Source organism: Siphateles boraxobius, unplaced genomic scaffold, assembly GCF_051911475.1.
Source record: "Siphateles boraxobius isolate OS27281-9 unplaced genomic scaffold, OSU_SipBor_1 214, whole genome shotgun sequence".
In the NCBI taxonomy this organism is placed as follows: Eukaryota; Metazoa; Chordata; class Actinopteri; order Cypriniformes; family Leuciscidae; genus Siphateles; species Siphateles boraxobius.
The window spans coordinates 622501-644596 of NW_027508827.1; the positions used below are offsets into that span (position 1 = coordinate 622501).

At 40.7% G+C, this 22096-nt stretch overlaps 3 protein-coding genes across 3 annotated transcripts; all 3 read left to right on the forward strand.

Annotated features, from left to right (window-relative positions):
* Nucleotides 1-7183: 7183 nt before the first annotated feature.
* LOC143746176 (histone H3-like) lies at nt 7184-7654 on the forward strand. Its single transcript, XM_077237937.1, has one exon. The coding sequence runs from the start codon at nt 7189-7191 to the stop codon at nt 7597-7599; it is 411 nt and encodes a 136-aa protein (XP_077094052.1). The 5' UTR covers nt 7184-7188; the 3' UTR covers nt 7600-7654.
* A 673-nt stretch (nt 7655-8327) lies between these two features.
* LOC143746177 (histone H4) lies at nt 8328-8833 on the forward strand. The gene has a single exon (XM_077237938.1). It carries the CDS (start codon nt 8360-8362, stop codon nt 8669-8671), a length of 312 nt encoding a protein of 103 aa, XP_077094053.1. The 5' UTR covers nt 8328-8359; the 3' UTR covers nt 8672-8833.
* A 4269-nt stretch (nt 8834-13102) lies between these two features.
* LOC143746214 (sterile alpha motif domain-containing protein 9-like) lies at nt 13103-21033 on the forward strand. The gene is made up of 3 exons (XM_077237975.1): nt 13103-15044; nt 18414-19242; nt 19753-21033. Coding segments are annotated over exons 1-3 (930 nt in total). The 5' UTR covers nt 13103-14945; the 3' UTR covers nt 19755-21033.
* The last annotated feature ends 1063 nt before the right edge of the window (nt 21034-22096 follow it).

Consider the following 22096-nt stretch of genomic DNA (forward strand, 5'->3'; position numbering starts at 1 on the left):
TGAGACTCAACACCAAGAAAAGTGTTCTTTGTCCTGCCCAGAGAACGACTTATCTCGGAATTGTTTGGGATTCGATTACGATGCGGGCACAATTGTCCCCCGCTCGAATCGAGACCATTCGGGTAACTATGAGCAAAGTCAGGCTAGGTCAAGATCGTACTGTTCGTCAGTACCAAAAGATGTTAGGTTACATGGCTCCAGCATCCACGGTGATTCCTTTGGGCCTATTGCACATGAGACCCTTTCAGTTGTGGCTAAAAGCCAGGGGATATCATCCAAGGGCCAATCCTCAAAGGCAAATAAAAATGACGCGCCGCAGGGCTTCGTACACTATCTCTGTGGCTCAGACCCCGGTTCCTCGCCTTGGGTCCCACTCTAGGGGCGCCTTGTCGTCGCAGATTGCTAACGACAGACGCCTCCCTGTTGGGCTGGGGAGCGGTCTTAAGTGGTCGTCCAGCTCAAGGGGAATGGGAGGGTCATCAGCTCGATTGGCATATCAACTGCCTCGAGCTGATGGCTGTATTTCTGGCCCTGAAATACTTTCTCCCTCAGTTGAGAGGCTGTCCTAGTGCGGGTGGACAACACAGAGGCAGTTTCTTATGTAAATCACCAGGGAGGTCTGCGCTCACGCAATCTGAACAAAATAGCGAGGCAGATTTTCCTCTGGGCCCAGGAGAAGTTCTTGTCACTCAGGGCAGTGTAAATCCCTGGGCACCAGAATGTGGGAGCAGATTTACTGTCCAGACAGAAACTGCTGACGGGGGAATGGAAACTCCACCCAGAAGTAGTCGATCAGATCTGGACCAGATTTTACAAAGCGGAAGTGGACCTCTTCGCCTCCCATCAGACAGCGCAATGTCCCCTCTTCTTCTCTCTGAGTCACCCAGCCCCCCTGGGTCTGGATGCGATGGCGCACACATGGCCCAAAATGCGCCTGTATGCGTTTCCTCCAGTGGCTCTGCTCCCGGGAGTTCTAGCCAGAGTTCGCCAGCAAGGGTCTTGCCTCTTATTGATAGCGCCGCGTTGGCCGAACAGAATGTGGTTCTCGGAGATAATATCTCTCCTCAACGGCTCGCCATGGGCGATTCCGGAGAGGAGGGACCTTCTGTCCCAGGCAGAGGGCACAATATTCCATCCCAGGCCCGACCTGTGGAACCTTCATGTTTGGCCCCTGATGGGTACCAACTGAGGGACACTGGGCTTTCGCCTGCCGTTATTGAGACTATTCTAAGTGCTAGGGCTTCCTCCACTAGAAAGAGTTATGCCAACAAATGGGGTGTTTTTGAAAGGTGGTGTGTTTTACATAATGCAGATCCGGTCAACTGCCAGATTGCTTCAGTTCTGGATTTCCTGCAGGAAAAATTATCAACAGGCACATGCCCCGCCACTCTCAGGGTTTATGTGGCCGCTCTTTCGGCTTGCCACGCCTTGGTTGACGGGGTGCCACTTGGGAGACATCCTTTGCTCGCTCGCTTCATTCGTGGGGCCAGACGACTGAGGCCTCCCGTAAGAACCAAGATCCCTTCATGGGACTTAGCTATAGTCCTAGAGGGTCTGGTTGAGACCCCCTTCGAACCTCTAGAGTCAGCGTCTGACAAACTTCTGACCCTAAAGATGGTTTTTCTTATGGCTATAACCTCTCTAAAAAGAATCGGGGATATGCAGGCTCTGTCAATATCGCCATCCTGCTTAGACTTTGCCCCAGGAATGGTGAAAGTGATTTTGCATCCTCATCCTGATTACCTGCCTAAAGTACCGTTTTCAGCTGTATGTCCGGTCACTCTTGAGGCCTTCTGCCCTCCACCGTTCACAACGCTGGAGCAGGAGAGATCTCACAGACTGTGTCCAGTCCGTGCTCTTCAGGCCTACGTTCACCGTACTAGCCGGTGGCGTAAGTCAGAGCAACTATTTGTTTGTTATGGGGGCAGTAACAGGGGTGCTGCCGCTACTAAACAGACCATGTCACATTGGGTCAGGGATGCTATTGCTCTTGCCTATGAGGCGCGCGGCCAAGCTTCGCCAACGGGTCTATGGGCTCTCTCCACCAGAGGAGTCGCCTCCTCTACTGCTTTGGCAAGGGGTGCCCCCTTACAGCATGTTTGTGATGCGGCAGGCTGGTCCTCTCCGCACACATTCATAAGGTTTTATAGTTTAGATGTTCATGCCACTCCGGGCTCTCATGTCCTTGAGTCGACATCACAAGCTAATGTCTATGGCTTTCTTGCGTTCTTGTGAGCACACCTACACAACCGTAAGGAGTCCAGACACCTTCAAGCACGGCGGCGTGGGTATTCTCGTTCCCAATGCGCTAAGCAGCGCAGCATTGATTGTAGCTTTTGAAAGGGAACGTTCCGGGTTACTTGACTGTAACCCTGTTCCCTGAAAAAGCGGAACGAGATGCTGCGCTACTTTGCCGTGCTGATGATGTCCCAGGACTGCTCTTCAGACAAAATATCCTGACGATGCACCTGCGGCTCATCTATTTATAGCCTCGCGAGTGTGCGCGAGTGTGCGCGAGTGGACGCGGGCGCGCGACGATGACGTCACCGACTGAGGCTATATTACTTCCGGTCGATTCTATCGACGTATTTACACACTATATTCACAGCGGGTCACAATTAAAGACGTTCCCAATGCGCTAAGCAGCGCAGCATCTCGTTCCGCTTTTTTCAGGGAACAGGGTTACAGTCAAGTAACCCGGAACGTTTGTCTGTAAAATGGCCGTCATATGGTGTGACACTGCAATCTATATTATGAACGGGCAATATTTCGGACACCATTATGATGAAGAGGTCCTCACTCAACCAGGAAGTTGCAGTGTCATCTCTGGAGCGGTTCGGAAGGTCGAGGCGAGTTCTGACTTTTACATTTTTAAAACGCATCTGATATGCTCACTAGTGGTCAATGTCTTATGGTGTGACATTATTTACATAAAGATGAAACACTTTTTTTATTTATTTTTTTTACAAATTTTACTTATTAATTCTTAAGAATCACCAGTGGGGTCACAGGGTCCATTTGGCCCTGTCTTGTCTTCATTATACAATATATCGTGTGTGACCCGTGTCGTCTTCTGTAATATCTGTATTGGTTTCTATGGGTTTACGCCAAAAACAACAACAGCAGCGTGGACGGGTTTGCAATAGAGATGTTTTTTGTCTTCTATACAGCATGAAAGCCGTGTTTCAATTACCCTTCAAACCTAGCTAATTAAACATACGTCCAATGGAAACACGTTGTGGTGGCAAACAATTTTACATCACTGAATAAAAGACAAACATGTACCAATTGTCTTTAAAGTTATTTATTTTCTTGCTAGAAAAGGCCGGCAGTCATACGGTCACACTGTGTGTGTGTGTGTGTGTGTGTGTGTGTGTGTGTGTGTGTGTGTGTGTGTGTGTGTGTGTGTGTGTGTGTGTGTGTGAATTTACAGGAGGGCATCCTTCCCTCTTTATAGTTGTTTCTCCCTCGGTCAGTGAGTAAATGAACAACATGTCCCATAACTAAAATAACTAGCCCATAACCCACACATTGTTGCATCCGATAGTCTTTTTACAGCCTTTTAGCCCTTTGTCTCAGTCATTCATTAGTCACACATTTATCATTGTCCAGTCATGTTCTCTATTTCTTTGCTTTAAAGGTTATGCAAACATATAGAACATATTACATTTCTTCCACAACGTCAATTTTGCAAAAAATAACTATATTCATAGCCTCATATATTTCAGAAGGTCAAACACACTTGTTCACACTGTCAGTCCAAACCTGATCACTTCAGTATTGTGTTAATGTACACCCCCATCATTGACATTCAGAATTATGACAATAAAAATACTTTTTTTAGTTATAAATCATGAAGAAAATAAATGGAACGCAAGAGAAACAGTGTCAGCAAGAGTCACAAGCATTTAGATATATTTATAAGGGGATTTAACATAATTAATCTAAAATATCTGGAAAGGCTGAGGAGAGATGTCTGACTTTGCAAGATGATTTAGAAAAAGGTAACGCACAGTTGTTTGCTATTATTTCTTCTAAAACATTTGATAAATAAAACTGTAATATGCACTTTTCATGGTTAGGTAATCACGGCAGCTGTAATCTTATTCACATTTGTTTTTCTGATTAATTGTTTTGCTCTATGAGAAAGACAAGGTAGCAAAATATTTGTTTAACTACAACCCACCAAAATAAAAGTTTGGTTTAACTTAATTACTAGGATGTGTTCTGCAACAGTGTTAATTCTGTTATGAGTTGTCATTGATATAAGGTGTAATTAGTTCATTAATTTAAAGCTGATGCACGTAAAGTCACATTACATAATATAAATGTTATTTTAAATGGATGGTTCACCCAAAAAAATAAAAAGTGTGTCATCATTTGCTCACCCTCAAGTTGTTCTAAACCTGAATGAGTTTCTTTCTCCTGCTGAACAGAAAAGAAGATATTTTGAAGAATGTGGGTAACCAAACAGTTTCTGGTACTTTTAAAAAAAAACATATTGAAGTCAATGGTGTCCATCAACTGTCTGGTTACTGACATTCTTCAAAATATCTTCTTTTGTGTTCAGCAGGAGAAAGAAACTCATTCAGGTTTGGAAAAACTTGAGGGTGAGTAAATTATGAGAGAATTTTAATTTTGGGAATTTTGATGTTTGGTTTTATTAGAACAAGCTTGTGCTTGCTGTCTTGCTGTTGATTTTAAGATAAATTACTTAGTGTAAATGCTATTAAGTCCAAATGCAATTTGAATAAAAGACCCACACAAGTATACAGGTCCTTCTCCAAAAATTAGCATATTGTGATAAAGTCCATTATTTTCCATAATGTAATGATAAAAATTAAACTTTCATATATTTTAGATTCATTCCACACCAACTAAAATATTTCAGGTATTTTATTGTTTTAATACTGATGATTTTGGCATACAGCTCATGAAAACCCAAAATTCCTGTCCCAAAAAATTAGCATATCATGAAAAGTTTCTCTAAACGAGCTATTAATCTAATCATCTGAATCAACTAATTAACTCTAAACACCTGCAAAAGATTCCTGAGGCTTTTAAAAACTCCCAGCCTGTTTCATTACTCAAAACCGCAATCATGGGTAAGACTGCCGACCTGACTGCTGTCCAGAAGGCCATCATTGACACCCTCAAGCAAGAGGGTAAGACACAGAAAGAAACTGCGGCGTGGCATGGAGGCAATCAGCCTGTGGCACTGCTGAGGTGTTATGGAGGCCCAGGATGCTTCGATAGCGGCCTTAAGCTCATCCAGAGTGTTGGGTCTTGCGTTCTCTCAACTTTCTCTTCACAATATCCCACAGATTCTCTATGGGGTTCAGGTCAGGAGAGTTGGCAGGCCAATTGAGCACAGTAATACCATGGTCAGTAAACCATTTACCGGTGGTTTTGGCACTGTGAGCAGGTGCCAGGTCGTGCTGAAAAATGAAATCTTCATCTCCATAAAGCTTTTCAGCAGATGGAAGCATGAAGTGCTCCAAAATCTCCTGATAGCTAGCTGCATTGACCCTGCCCTTGATAAAACACAGTGGACCAACACCAGCAGCTGACATGGCACCCCAGACCATCACTGACTGTGGGTAGTCCAGTGCTGCTTCTCTGTAGCCCAGGTCAGGCGCTTCTGCCGCTGTTTCTGGTTCAAAAGTGGCTTGACCTGGGGAATGCGGCACCTGTAGCCCATTTCCTGCACACGCCTGTGCACGGTGGCTCTGGATGTTTCTACTCCAGACTCAGTCCACTGCTTCCGCAGGTCCCCCAAGGTCTGGAATCGGTCCTTCTCCACAATCTTCCTCAGGGTCCGGTCACCTCTTCTCGTGCAGCGTTTTTTGCCACAATTTTTCCTTCCCACAGACTTCCCACTGAGGTGCCTTGATACAGCACTCTGGGAACAGCCTATTTGTTCATACATTTCTTTCTGTGTCTTACCCTCTTGCTTGAGGGTGTCAATGATGGCCTTCTGGACAGCAGTCAGGTCGGCAGTCTTACCCATGATTGCGGTTTTGAGTAATGAAACAGGCTGGGAGTTTTTAAAAGCCTCAGGAATCTTTTGCAGGTGTTTAGAGTTAATTAGTTGATTCAGATGATTAGGTTAATAGCTCATTTAGAGACCCTTTTCATGATATGCTAATTTTTTGAGATAGGAATTTTGGGTTTTCATGAGCTGTATGACAAAATCATCAGTATTAAAACAATAAAAGACCTGAAATATTTTAGTTGGTGTGGAATGAATCTAAAATATATGAAAGTTTAATTTTTATCATTACATAATGGAAAATAATGAACTTTATCACAATATGCTAATTTTTGAGAAGGACCTGTATAAGTGGTAATAACATGATTTAAACTGACACTTGTTTCTGTTCTATAAAACAGGTCTTAAGTTTTTAGGGTGAAAAAGATTACAATGCAATTAATTCCAATGGCATTTAAGAGTACAAATAGTTTTAAGCATATTAATCACAGACAGTTATTGTTATGAGAGGGGGTCCTTGGAAATATTTCTCGCTCTAAGGGGTCCCTGGTCCCAAAAAGTTTGAGAACCCCTGCTATAGGGTTTACCAAGATGTCTACCAAGCTCTGATATTGTATTTGACATTAATAGATTATCCAAAATGAAAAACTATACATCAGCTTCAGGAAATGTCTAGTGTAACAGAAACTAATTAATGTTGCTGAGGGTCTTTTGCCCTTTAGCTGCTCTACTGAACGATCCTGTATTTTACAGACGCAAGTGTGTCTTAATTTCTGGCTGCAGTGCTTTTATACAGACTGTAATGTGATTTTGCTCTGATCTCAGATCTAAACAACCACTGGGAATTAAGGCGAGTATTTCAGAACAGATAGATAAAGCAATGTGAGGTTTGAGAATAAAGCCTATAGGTTTGATTGATGAGCAAAATAGTAAACAGAACAAAGCTTCTTGAGCGGGAAACCATAGATATCCATAATAAAGGATATCTGTGCGTGAAACCCTCCGCTTGCTTGAAAAGAAGAAACCCTTGTCCATTGGCTAGCAGTCATAAGCATACGTCACACACTAGCCAATCACAAGCCTCTGCACCATCGTGACACTGTGAGCTCGTGACGGTCCAATGCTATAACTGCAGGCGTGTAACAGAAAGCGGCATTTCCAGCTCAAGCAGGACCGAGAGAAGAGAAACTACAGCGATGGCAAGAACTAAGCAGACCGCTCGTAAATCCACCGGTGGCAAAGCCCCGAGGAAGCAGCTCGCGACTAAAGCAGCGCGGAAGAGCGCGCCCGCCACCGGCGGCGTCAAGAAGCCCCATCGGTACCGGCCCGGGACCGTGGCTCTGCGGGAGATCCGCCGCTATCAGAAGTCCACCGAGCTGCTGATCCGCAAACTGCCTTTCCAGCGGCTGGTGAGAGAAATCGCCCAGGACTTCAAGACGGACCTGCGCTTCCAGAGCTCCGCGGTCATGGCCCTGCAGGAGTCCAGCGAGGCTTATCTGGTGGGTCTGTTTGAGGACACCAACCTGTGCGCCATCCACGCCAAGAGAGTCACCATCATGCCCAAGGACATCCAGCTGGCGCGCCGCATCCGCGGAGAGCGCGCTTAAACCCGCCGCCGCTGTGCACGCGCGTCAAACCCCAACGGCTCTTTTAAGAGCCACATCACTTACTATAAACGAGTCAATTTCCACTTTAACGCTGAATATAAAGCGACAGGGTCCAATGCAGTGTGGGATCTGAATACAGTAAAAGATAGATCTGGGAAATTACGCGGGGGAAGAGGCGTATGCAACATATTGTTTCCTAAAACATACATTTAGTGACTTCTGTTTCGTTTGATTGGAGTTTATGGCATTTGGATCAGACAGCCAGCGATTAACACAACTCAATTATGCCAATGCCCCTATTTTCATTAAGCCCAAAGAAATACATGATATAAAGGTTTTCTTTATGTAAGCGCATATTATCATTTTAACAAAACCAATATATGCGTGAACATGTGTGAGTGAATCTGAACTGGACAAGGATTTAAAATATTGCCATCTTTCTGGGAATAATTTGTCCCCATAATGTAGGATTTACGTAAACATTTAATCAGGGACACATGTACAAGGGAAAGAAATTGTATGATGTGAAAAAATGGTTTAATTAAATATTTTATATAAAACAAGGGAAAGGCTCCTGCAGATCGGAGTGGCAGTTAAATGTTTCGCGCTCTATATTTTGGGGGAGGGGCGCGTATATATATATGTGACGCGGTGCTGGTTTCTGTCAGGTCCTGTAAGCAAGTGTAAATTGCATCCCTTCAACACTCATCATCCATTCCATTCTTCTCTATCAGTTCATCATCTCAACGATCTTGTTACCATGTCTGGAAGAGGCAAAGGCGGGAAAGGTCTCGGAAAAGGAGGCGCGAAGCGTCACCGTAAAGTTCTGCGCGATAACATCCAGGGAATCACCAAACCCGCCATTCGGCGTCTGGCTCGCCGCGGCGGCGTAAAGCGCATCTCCGGGCTGATCTACGAGGAGACCCGCGGTGTGTTGAAGGTGTTTCTGGAGAACGTGATCCGCGATGCCGTCACCTACACCGAGCACGCCAAGAGAAAGACCGTCACCGCCATGGATGTCGTGTACGCGCTGAAGCGACAGGGACGCACCTTGTACGGCTTCGGGGGATAAACGCCTGAAACAGGAGGAACTGACGAATCCAACGGCTCTTTTAAGAGCCACACACTCTCTCACTTAAAGAGTCCATGTTCTAGCAATGTTAAACATAATTGATTATAAAAGCCAATTATAAAGTTACTATATTTAATGAGGGTTTAGACTAGAGTAATGTATAGAGACTACCAGCATGTTTTAATTTTTTCTACCCAATTAGATCAGAAATGATATTTAGCAGAAAAAAATGTTTATTATTCAAATGGGCTTTTGTTTGCTATTTCTGTAGTTTAACTATAAACAGTTTAGCGGTTTCATGAATCAATGAAGTTCTGAGAAGCTGTTTTTAAAGGGAGTCAGAAGTTATTATCACTATATGCTACACAACCGAAGGCATCTTGCGCTGCAGAGGAGTTAGCAATCATCAGAAGGCAGCAACTTGTGTGAAGACCACCCAAAAGTGATTCAGTTTCTTGATAAACTTGAAAAGTAACGTTAGTAGGCTATAAATGGTTATTGACAGGGTTCTAGTATTGTTATGCAACATTAGAGTGTTTTTAGCGCAGATGTTTAAGGTTTGGGTTGTTGTTTTTTAGCAAGTTGCAAGATTTTTTATTTTGCCTTCAAATAGGCCTGTTTTGGTTGTATTAGTTTATTTTTTTGTGTTTTTAAGTAAAATGAACTAGAGAACAATCAGGAATTCTGACTGCATTTAACTCTTTTTCTACATAACACAAACATAGGCCTATAATAATAGTTGCTTAATGTCTTTATAATAAATGCATCAAAACTATCTTATTGTTTTATTTGTCTGATGTTCAATTATCCATGTTTCATCCATCCATAACCAAGAGAATTACTAACTTAACGAGATTTTACTATTCTACATAAATCAAGGTCATTTTGGCCTTTTATCATTGACTTGTGTCCCACATCAGGAACCTGCAGCTCGTGTCAGACGCCTTGCACTGAGAGCACTAATATGTCTATAATTTCTTTTATGAATGTCTTATCTGCATTTTCTCTTTTTGATTTGTTAAGGAAACACCCTGGGGTTTTAAAAATGGTATTGGGCGTGGATTAAATGTTTTGGCTACACATCGCAATATGTCACAGAAGTCAGAAATGCAAAAAATGTCCCACATTAGGGAGTTCACCCTAGGCTTGGCTATTCTCCGCTCTGTGCGTCGAGCAGTTTCGGCACAGATTTTGAGAGTTGGTCAGATAAATAAAACAGGTGGTGTGCCAAAAAATACGTAGGCTATGTTTAATTGTGAGAGAAGATGCCACGTAAATTAATATTTAATACGATAAATTATTAATTAGCCTGCTATTTGTTTAACGGCACATGAATGTGTGGCTAAACAGAAAAAGCTCTGTCAAGGGTCATTTACATTTATTCATTTAGCTGACGCTTTTATCCAAAGCGACTTACAATTGCTATATATGTCAGAGGTCGCACGCCTCTGGAGCAACTAGGGGTTAAGTGTCTTGCTCAGGGACACATTGGTGTCTCACAGTGGATTCGAACCCGGGTCTCTCACACCAAAGGCATGTGTCTTATCCATTGTGGCATTTTTTATCTTTGATGGGTTTGGAAGTTTTTTGGATTTCCAAATTCGGGGGAACAGACACAGTCTCTATATGATGATATCTAGGTGAAAGAGCCTCTATGTGATGGGATTTATCTGACCTTGGTGGCGCGAGGCCGCTAGCAGACGATCAGTTTAGCCAGTTTGTCTGCTTCCGGACCTGAGCCCCAGATTGTCTTGTTTGAGCTCTAAGACTATGTGCCATATTACTAGAGAGAAGAGCAGCACCATCCCAGGAGAGATGAATATCATCTCTTTTCAACAGGATTGGTTTGCCCCAAAAACTTTTCCAATTGTCTATGAATTCTATATTATTTTGTGGACACCACTTATATAGGCAGCCATTCAGTGAACACAATCTACTAACTAACTCATCACTCCTGCGAACAGGAAGTGGGCCAGAGCAAATTACAGTGCCTGACATCGTACTTGCGAGTTCACACACCTCTTTAACATACATTTTGGTGGTCTCGACTGGCGAAGTCGAACATCATTATTGCCGACGTGAATAACAATCTTAGAGAATTTACGATTAGCATTAGCCATCACTTTTAAATTTGCTTTGATGTCAGGTGCTCTGGCTCTCGGCAAACATGTGACTATGCTGGCTGGTGTATCTATTTTCACGTTCCGTGTGATCGAATCACCAATTACCAGGGCACAATCAACAGAATTCTCAGTGGGTGTTTCACTGAGTGGAGAAAGTCGATTTGTTATGGTAATCGGAACGGAAGAGTGGTTTTTTGATCCGCGACTAGAGCGATTCCTCACTGTCACCCATCCGCCTGGCTGCACAGGCAATAATTCAGCCGGAACCGAATCATGTAAAGAGTTTACTATGCTAGATGCATCCAAAATAGTATCTAAAGCTCTAGCACACTTACTATCCTCAATTAAAGTTTGGATGCGTGTCTCTAATTCTGAAATCTTCTCCGTCAGCCTGACTGTTTCCTTGCATTTATCACATATAAACCCTATATTGCCGACAGGGAAGGCTATGCTAAACATGCAACATGAAGTGCAGGTGACAATAACAGGACAAGACATTACTCACCGTGTTTGTTGACTGATTCTTACTCACCTGGGCTTTTTATGAACTCAGAGGCGCGGGCGAAAATAAATAAAAAATAAATAAATAACTGAACACACGGGTGGCGCGTTAACAGGCTAGCGAGTTACTAGCGTGCTGTGCTAACAATAACGGAAGCTAGCGATGTCAGGTTAATCTGAGATGTTGGGTAAGCTGTATTTAGTAGTATAAACAACTAGAAATGATATTAAATGATGGTTAAAAACAGAAAGAAATACTAAGCTAATACGAGGCTTAGACGGAGCTTACAGCCTCGAAGCGAACAAACTCACAGCAGGCAGCGAGGCAGACAATCGATCAAGATCAGCAATCGATCCTTCAAGGACTTCAAAGGGCTCAGCGCCAGCCAACACACGAAAGCACAGTTTGAATTTAGCAGTCGATCACGTGATGCACTGGCCAATCTAATCACTCCAGTGTGATTGTATATCCCCACTGGATTGTACGCTCCAGGGACCAGTAAACACAATTGCAGAATTATTATTTACTTTTGATTTTGATATTGATATTTACTTTATTTACTTTTCCTCAGTTGAAACTGCATTTCTTGTTAGGTGTGGAATCATGGTTATATGATTTTTGTCTAATGTCTATGCCATGGATTTTTCTTATGTTCCCACTCGGCACATCTTCCACTAATCTTTTATCATTGTTATTTTGTGTTTATTTAGCCATTTCTAAGAACTATACTTATCCCGTTCTTCTTGATTCCTATCTCGGCGCTGGATTAAGGACACGCAGGAACTTATCAACAATTTTGAGAAAAAATTTTGAGACAACTTTGAAAATAAAACAGAATTGATGATGTACCAATTACCTTCATGCAATCCTGGTGAAACGATCTCAATTCCACCTGAACTTAGAGATTCACTATCATGCCTCGACATTGTATGGTCCGATATGTTTGAGGCTGAAGAGATAAACCCGGACAGAGCCAGACAGCAAGAGCTCCACTTTTTCCAAGGAGCCCCACCAACTTGGCTGAACTTTTACACATCGGCAAACTTACCATTGGTCGAAAGGGACGGCTTTAATTATTTAATAGAGTTAATCGGGGAGAAAAAAGACAAACGCTGTGTTACGTTGGTCAGCCTGTTGGGAACAAGGTCTGTGCTGTTCTTTCTCGCTGTCTCTCCCCATAGGTCACGTGACGTCTCGCCAGCTGCGAGTGGGCGGGGCTTGCTGCTATAAGGACGCCGAGATCAACATCCGCTCTCTCTCACACCTGGTTGACGCTCTCACTTTCATTCCTGAGTCGTCTCTGATGGCAGCGCGCGCGCCCTTCAGAGTGCTCGCAGGCGCTCGTCTCCACAGAGGCGTCTACATGGTCAGCGTCATGTTTCATGTTTCTTTCTGATGCCGTTCTTAGCGGGACGCTTGTGTATGTACTACGTCTTACCCGTTTTTCTTTTGTTTCGAGCTGGTGGTATTGGTGTTGGGTTATCACGTTGTTTAGTGTAGGTTTAGCTAGAACAGCAGTCAGCGGACCCGGAAGACTCACCGGAATATTGTCTTTCTTTTTGGACGGGAGGCAGGAGAGAGCTTTGATCCGAAAGACAGCTGTGAGCAGGGTTTTTCTTTCTGTTTGTTTTACTATTCATTTTACCACCATGCTTTCTTTGTGACTCAATTATTTATCATTTAAACCATTGACAATAAATTGTTTTTGTATTGTCATTTGACGTTTGAGGTGTCGTTTTTATGTGTTATGTTGTCCCTGTTCAAACTCATTCAGTGGGCACGTAACAGCTGTCTTATCACTGATGTTTCTTTACGATACCAGCCTGGCAGTGGAGCATCAACCCTCGGCATGCAGGTGCTTTGGCACTTCCGGAGAGATCTCAGATGTGCCAGAGTCATCGATTCTGACTTCGATACCAAAGAGCTGTCGAAACAAGTGCTGGACCTTTTTCTGCTGTCTAATGAAGAACATGCAGAACAAGCCCAGAAAACTGTGCTGCTGCTACTAGACACCAAGGAAAAGCTGGACAATAATCTGCCTATCATGAATGAGCTCTGGGAAAACCTGATTAAAGAAATCCATAATAGGGATATTAACACTCAAACTCCAGTTGTGATCATTTTGGACTGGAACACTGAAGACTTCAGTCTAAAAGACACACTGATTCTTGGTTCCAAACCCTCTGAAGAGAAAATCAAACAATTGAAGGAAAAACTTCTGCAACAGGTCCGACTGCAGACAAAAAGCCTGTGGAAAGTTACAACCACCATTCTGTTGTGTGATGAAGACAGCGGCGGATCAGCACTGGCCATAGAGATACTGGAGGACGTGAGGGACGAGTTCACATGTGGAACCTGGACAGACCCGTTCAAAACACAGATTTCAGAAAATAAAGATGAGTTTACAAGAGAGATTGAAAATAAGGCAAATGAACTGTTCAGAAAATATTAAATACATAAACCTGTGCTTCTCCTGTTGGATCACAAAGATGACAAGCCACACTGTCACTTATTAAAGAATCTGCAGTCAAAGCTTCAGCAAGATCAGCCCGACGGTCCTGCATTCGTCATTATTAATGCTGTGAGAAAGAGTGTTGTTCGAGGGCCAGGCCCCGTGAAGCTGAAACTGGAGCTCTTGCCAGAGGAGAAGGAGAGGTTTGCTCAGAAAAGCCTGGAGATTGAAGAAAAACACAAGGAACTGTCAAAAACGTTTCATGCCTTTAACATAATGCAGGGAGGTTTCCAGAATGAGCATGCAGAGAAAGTGATCACTGGAGAAATGGTCAATCACATTGAAAAGGACAAAACGTCCACCAGCACAAAACTTCTCAGTTTTTTGGCTTTGATAAATTCATATGTCCCGTGTTCACACTTGTCGAAGTCTTTGTGCGAGAAATTCATTGAGCAAACCGAATGGCCCACGGATGAGGGAAAACCTTCGGTGGAAGAGATAATGAAGCCTTTCATGGATCTCATAGTCATTTTCTCTGACGGAAAGGAAACAGCAAACTGCTTACGTCTGAAACATCCGATGATTGCTGATGCATGTCTGAAAATGGTCACTGAGAACAAACTTACAAGATTTGACATTACTCTTGACTTTTTGAACAAGATGGTGAAAGGAAATGAGAGTAATTATGAGCAAATCTGCAAGAGATTGTTATTCACAAGACCTCAGGGTCTGACAGAAAAGGAGATGTTTTCCAGACTGAATATTGACATCATGAGGGAAGGTAATATTAACAAATGCATTTGGTTTGTTGAAGACAGCTTCACATTTGTTCTCCACAGACACTTTTTACCCTCAAGCACTTGCCCGTTTGTATTACATCAAGGTTACTGAGGAAAGCAAATATTAAGAGGCACAAAATTGGGCAAAAAAAGCAATTGAAAGAGACCCCAAAAATGCTCATATTAGGGACTCATTGAGGCAAGTTCACAAAAACCACCTGTCGAGGATCTGGATTAGAAGTATGAAAGAAAATAAAAAGATGGAGAAAAGTGAGAAAACCATGTACAGACATAGACAAGCGTTTGCGTATTGCACAGTCTGCCATTAAAGCATTTGAAGATGAAGAGAAAGCAGCTGAAGACGAGTTAGATGACAGATTCACCAGATTCAATATCAGGGGCCACTTTGGTTTTCTAAATGTTTGTCAAGATTTATGATTTAATCAGTCCAAAACATCCTTTCATCAAAGGTCTCAAAGATAAAGTTGAGTCTAAGTATGATTTCTTTGAACGGTACCTGGGTGATTCTATAATTTAGGGTACACTGCATGTCCACTGATGTTAAATATACTTATACACTTATTCAATCAAATTTCTTCAAACAAATTGCATTTTATGTGTAAACCTACTTCATGAAATAACATCACACAGACAATATGTGCAATATATTCTTTATTTTGCTTAAAATGTGTCATTATGGCCCTAAATGTACAGTTTTGTCCATGTCCGATTTCAATGTGAGAAAGTTGAGGGTCCAAAAATATCCATTAAAATCATTAAAATAAATCGATTATTTTTGCAATCTTTTACAAAAGTCTTAATATTAAAGGAAAATAATAGTTTTAAATATAAGTTATTTATTTAAATACTTAAAATATATTAATTTATTCGTGTCCACAAAATGTTGGTCAACTATGTTACAAACAAAACCTCCCCCAGCAACTCAAAAATGGTTTGTCCCAAGACCATGTGACCAGCACCATGTGATGTCATTTTCCTCTGTGGAGGCCATTTCAAACACACCATGGTGAGTCTCCTCTCAGTTTTTTCAATATTTGATGTAGAAAAGCATATTGTCAACGGCCGTATTATTAACCATCAACTATGTTATGTACATTGTCATGGCTAAAAAGTTGTATTTATTATAATTAAATTTTGTGTTGAATTCTTACATTAACCTGCTCAAAAAAATGACATGTGGTTAGCTAGGCTAGGTCCACCATTTCTGTTATGGGGAAGAAACATGGAAATTGTCAACTAAGTTATGGTCAACTAAGTTACGGTCAACTATCTTTCAACTAAGTTACATCAGTGCTCTATGGCATATCATGATCAATAATTGTTTCTATGTTATTTATATGGACTGAACATGTGTATATATATATTATGTATGTAGAATTGTAGATATATTATTTTACTTTTTTTACTTATTTTAAAATGATCAATTTAAATAGGTCTCCGCAGCTGAGAGACAGCGGAGATACAGGGCTCGTCGTGACGCAGATCCTGAAAGAAGGGCAGCATGTTTGGAGAAGCAGAGAGAGGCATGGCACAGGCTCAGGTCACAAGGAAAGGTGAAGACAGTGGCAGATATGAGTGAGAGATACCCCTTTTCCACCAAAAAAGAACTGGTTCGGAACTGGTGCTGGTTCAAAGTTAGTTCGGAGTTGGTTCAACTTGCGAACCTTCTCAGAACCGGTTTGTTTTCCCACTGACTAGTGCGCCCAGCGAACGACGTCGTTACGTCACTGTGTACGTCGCCATACAGAAACGCTAGCAAGTACATTATTTTGGGATTATCTCTAACTTGTGTACCATGAAGGCTTTAAAAACAATTGAAATAAGTAAGTCTTTTAATCTTTTCCTTTGATATGTAATAATTTCTGATTAGTTATGTACCTCTGTCTTGTGTCTTTTTTTTCTTTCCGTTTATTTGTTCTATATTTTCACTGTTTTCTTCTTTGCTTACATAATGTTTTCAATAAAAAAATAAAATTTAAAAAAAGCTAGAAACGCTTGCGCCAACTTCAAGCATAATAATTACAATGGCGGACTACATCGTGTTTCTGCAAATGTTTCTCCTGGCTTTGCGGTCATAAAATATGTTTAGGACACATCTAAACCCGCCTCCAGCCCCGCCGTAAGCATGACACGGTGGTAAAAGAACGGTTCTCTGGTTCTAGTCCAGCAAAGAGTTGGTGCCGCTTTGGAACCAGTTTTCCTGGCCGAGAACCGGTTCTTTGGCTGTCGAAACACAAAGAACCGGTTCGCGAGTAGGCACCGGCTCCGAACCGGCTCTCAAAATGCTTTGGTGGAAAAGGGGTAAGAGAGAAAAGAAGAAAGAGGGCCTACTGGAAGAAAGCAAAACAGAATAGCAGAAAGAGAAAGAGCAGGCTTGAGAACGTAATTACACCACCGGACAGTCCAGACATCCATCCACCTCAGAGCAGCAGGTAGAGTTCATGAGACAAGACAGAAACAGGTTTATGCATTTAATGTTCCCAGTTACCCACATGTTTTGTCTGTACATTAATATACAATATACTGGTTGTTTATTTCAGACAGAAAAAGACTGGAAGAATAAAGGCCAAAAGAGGAAACTCAAAATTACATAGAGAAATACAGAAACTGAGAGACTTGCTTGAAAAGCAAAAAAGAAAATCAGATAAATTTCGCAAGAAACTAAAAAGATACAGCACTTCAAAAGAGCATGTGTCAGAATCCCCAGGATCCAAGACTAGGCGACAACTTCAACATGCCTCTGTTTCCTCTGATGTGCGCAGGTCACTGCTTGTGCACAATGCACTCATGGCCAACATGAAAGATGCCTTTTTCACCAACAAGAAAAGGGCACATAGGCGGATAATGTCAGGGCTTGTAACAGGAAGAATCCTGAAAAAGTATGGCTTACAGCATGAAATAACTAAAACACTACACCTGTCCAGAAAAAAAGAAGAGACTAGCTGATGCTGAAGGGAAAATTAAGTACAGAAGCCTGTGCTATAGATTGCTAGAAAATGTTCACGAATTTTTGACAAGGGATGAAAACAGCCGTTTGACAGCAGGCAAAGCTCAAACAATCACGAGAGGGAAGAAGAAAAAACAGAAGAGGTTTTTAAATGACACCTTGAGAAACCTCCACAGGAAATTTCTCATTGACCATCCTCATTCCAGCCTTTCCTACTCCTTGTTTTGCCGTAATTCTACATTTAAAATAAAAGAGGTTTTCACCGAAAGCAACTTTGCTAATTCAATTCTGTCTTATGAATAAAATGTTGTCCATGGTTAACAATATGTCCAGTCAACTAGGTTACTTGTGTCAACCGTGTGATTTTCATTGTCACCTAGGTTAAACTTAGATTTTTAAAGTTAAAATAGCCAATATTGATGTTTCTGAGATTTTTAAGCATTCTACTTATTTGCATAGGTTGGAGTTTACCATAACATCTTTTTTAATTATCAAAAATAACTTTAATGGAGATTTATGATGAAAAACATCCTTGTCCATAAGGACAGTTATAAATGCATTGCATGTTCATCTTTAAAAAAAGGTTAATTATGAAAATAATTTTAAATAACAACTGTATGTGTGGCAGAAATGGACTCGAGCCTTCTAAATTGCATTTAATTTCAAGTGCAAGACTGAATTGAATGGTTTGTATAACACCCTGTTTGTCCGTAACATAGTTGACCATCTCTGAAGTAAAAACATGTTTTTAATTAAAAAAAATATAAAAACAGTTAATATTTAAGCTCTGCAGATAACAGATATGTAACACTGAATTAATATACTATATTAAGACACTTAATGTTCCACTGAGAAAGGACAGTGCTCTTGTGCTTTTTTATTGACATGAAATGTACCCTAAATTAGAGAATGACCCACCTGACATTCTCAAGCCAAAGCAACAAAACAGAGGAACCAGAATACTTCCGTAGAGATGTTGAGGATTGCTACAAGCTATACTTTACACAGGGAACACAGACTGAAGAAGAGACCCTGAATGAGAGAAAACTGAAGTCTTTTGCAGGAATGCTTCATTTCCTAAAATCTGACATCAATGTGCTTAAACAGAATTTGAGTGCGATTGAAAAACCCCAGTCTGAAGATGAAACACAAACCGTCGTCTACGTTCTTGCTAACCTCATCTTGAGTCAGGCTGGTGAACCTGCTGGAGAAACAGAAGAGCTTCAGGACATGTTACAGAAACTTTGGTCGACAGAAGCTGAAGGCAGAAGCACAGAGTTTTACCTCTTGGTCCTTTTGCTCTTTTGGCCTGATGAAGAAAAGCCAAACCCTCCAAACCTTGGAGACTGTGTGCAATATATGAGTCAGTCTTACGAGGAGACATATCAGACACATCTTCGCGGTCGCTTCCTGGTACCACTGTTCTTCTATGGGAAAGGAGAAGGCTGGCAGAGACTCGTTCATGCCTTAAAACCACATCAGAACGGCTTGGAGAGACCAGTTCCCTCAAGACTACACCAAACAGATCTGAAGCTCCTCACTCAAGGAGATGAACGTGTAGAAGTTGAATGTCTTCAGCGAATCGATGGGAATGTGGAGAATCATCGAGTGTTTGCTGTTAGAAATGGGCAACGGATTAAAGTCGACACTTACAATCAGGCCAGCGTTTGCAAACAAGGACACGTGTCTTTCTACCTCGGCTTCACAATCAGAGGTCCTGTCGCCTACAACATCACATATCACAACTGTGAGTATATGCTTTATATTTCAGACTCATAAATCACATATTTGACAAGCATTTGTCAGTAGTTCGATTGTGCTCAAAATGTAGATGATATACAGTCAAAACAAAAAATTATTCAGACTCCAGATATATATTTTTATATGTTTTACTAGTGTGTGCAGGACACTATAGTTCATTTATGTAAGTGAGGAGAGCAAAACTGGTATCATCTAATTGTGTAGTTAAATTTATCAGCTGACAGATATTCAACATAATCCATGTGTGAGAGTCTAACAGAAGGATGGACAAAACCAGTGAAATATCAACTTTAATAACTCTGAGTTCTTGTCTTTTTTTATTTTAGAAATAGATTTATTATATAAATATTTTATTACCATTTTCTAACCTATACAGAATAAACTGTGATAGTGTGAGAAATGTTGAAGGTGTCTGAATAAATTTAGGTTTGACTGATGTAATGCATCAATTGTATTTAACTTTCAGTGAAAGATTTTATTCTTTGTTTCTCTGCAGAGTTTATGGATTATCGAATGCTGTGATTCAGAGTATAAAATAATCTAAATTACGTTCTTCATTGACTCTGAAAATGCTGAACAGTGCAAGTAGACAATTAGATAATGATTAATAGTTATTAAAAGTTCAGTCTGTAATATTCAACTATTTCCAGAGAGAAAAATGTGAAAAACATTATTTATAATTCTGGTGGTGGGTCTGTAAATTAAAATTATTGTTAGTTTTGACCTCTTAATATTTTGGAAGTGAAAATAAATGCTGTTGGGAAACTTCATTTTTATTCATGTCATGTACATTTGAGATGTATTTATTATTGGTTGTGGATCATTTATTCCAAAATAAGTTATTTCACAATAACTCTTGCTTTGTCTGAACACCAGGCCAACAAGTTTCCGCTTCATCACAATCCCATCAGTGAATTGAGTGGATTATTATTTATTGGCAATATGTAACTTTGATGCATGTTTTCAGTTGTGGTGTGACTACATTTACTCCAATAAAAGTAATATAACATTATCACTTACTGTCCATGTATGCGGATAAAGTAAAACATTGCAGAAAGTCCAAAATAAGTAATTACATAAATGATGTCTGTATTCTGTATTGTTCATAATTATAATCTCACCAGCTGCTCTTTGTGTTTAGACTCAAATGCTGGTTTGAAAACACAGACCAAGTTTCCACTTCTTATAGTCTGTAACTCCTCCGGTTCTTCTCGAATCCGCATCTCTGGAAAACAAAGACTGTGGAAGATTTTCCCTTCCGCTCCTTTCTTCAGTTTACCTGCGTCGCCTCATAAACGCCTCCTGAGTTTGGGCTTTGATTGCTAGATTAGCCTCATCTTATCAATTAATGATCTAAGAGCCTTTAAACATGTTGTTTTAAAGGTTAAGGAAAGAACTAATGTTTATCTCTATTAATGTTAATGTCAACAATTTAATGTCATCCAGCTGGATGAGCAGACTCGCTTGCTTTCCCTTTATGATCTTCAGTTGCCAACACCATCCCTATAGACTCATTATTGGTTGATGTCTTCCACCTGTGTGTTATTATCTCGTTTAATCGGGTCTGTTTAAGATCATTGTTTCCACTCACCTTGTGAAGTCTTGTATGTTGTTACACGGCATTTCTGAGTGTTTTCCTGGGTCTTGGTTTTTTGATTCTCTGCCTGTTTTCTGCCCTGTTGAGTATTTAAATAGTTTTCCTCTGTGTTTGAGTCTTTGCTCGATATATGGATTACCATTATGGATTGTCCCAATAAAGCTGCATGTGAATCTTTAACCCAAGTGTGGAATCAGTCTGTTACAGTTACAATACATAATATTTCACAGATGGTGATCAAATTTATCAGTACAATATTTTTGTTCTATGAGCGATGACTGTAATGCCAGTGACAAATAATATCTTGTTTAATAAATGTACATGCTAAATAATATATATAGTATGTGTTATGCCAGCTTTTAATTTGAACTAAAACAGATAAGACTAAATTGGATCCAGGGCGGGGCCAACCGTCCATTTATGATTTTATTATTTTAAATAGTTTGAATTTAATTTATTAATTTGTTAATTGACTTAAAAAATGTTGTTCATGCAACAAATTAAGTTCCTCAAACTCAGTGCAGTTTATTGTTTTAATACAATTACATTAGAAGTTGTCAAAAGTATTTTTGTTGAGCCAAAACATTTGTTTTAAGAGTATATTCTGTGATTGGGACGGGAAAACCCCCAATACATTGGCAAAATAAAGAAAAACTAAAATACAGACCACATCTTTACTGACTGTATTTGTTTGTCACTTAAAGGAAATACGTTTTTGACTAGTTTTTGTTCTTCTTAGTCACCAGAAGTCTCAGTGGTTCTTGCACATGCTATGTTTTTGAGGAATATAAGTTAAACGACGTTGTAAAACAGTTTAGTTGTGTTTCACACAAGTGTTGTGTTTCTGGATCTGACTGATGGCAGGCTTCATTCATCTGAACTTACACACCTCAGGTTTTGATTGAAAAAAGCATTATTTAAGGGTAATTTTGACAAAATTGAAAGAAAAAAATTTAAATTCTCTACAATTTATCACACTGCTTTAATGTTTAACCAGGAAGTTTGTTCTGAAATGCTTTTATTTTGTACAAAATGGCACAAAGTCACACTTGTGGTTCCGGGTCAAAAATGACCGGCTAACATAAAGTTGCTTGTAAATCTCTCAATATAATATTATTATCAAATATGTGTCAACTTGTTTTATTTCAATTAGCACAGATTTTGTGTTTCTTTTGGATGTGAATGATTGGCCAGTTTTTCACAGATATTTACAGCTTCATCCATCCAACATTAACACCTAAGC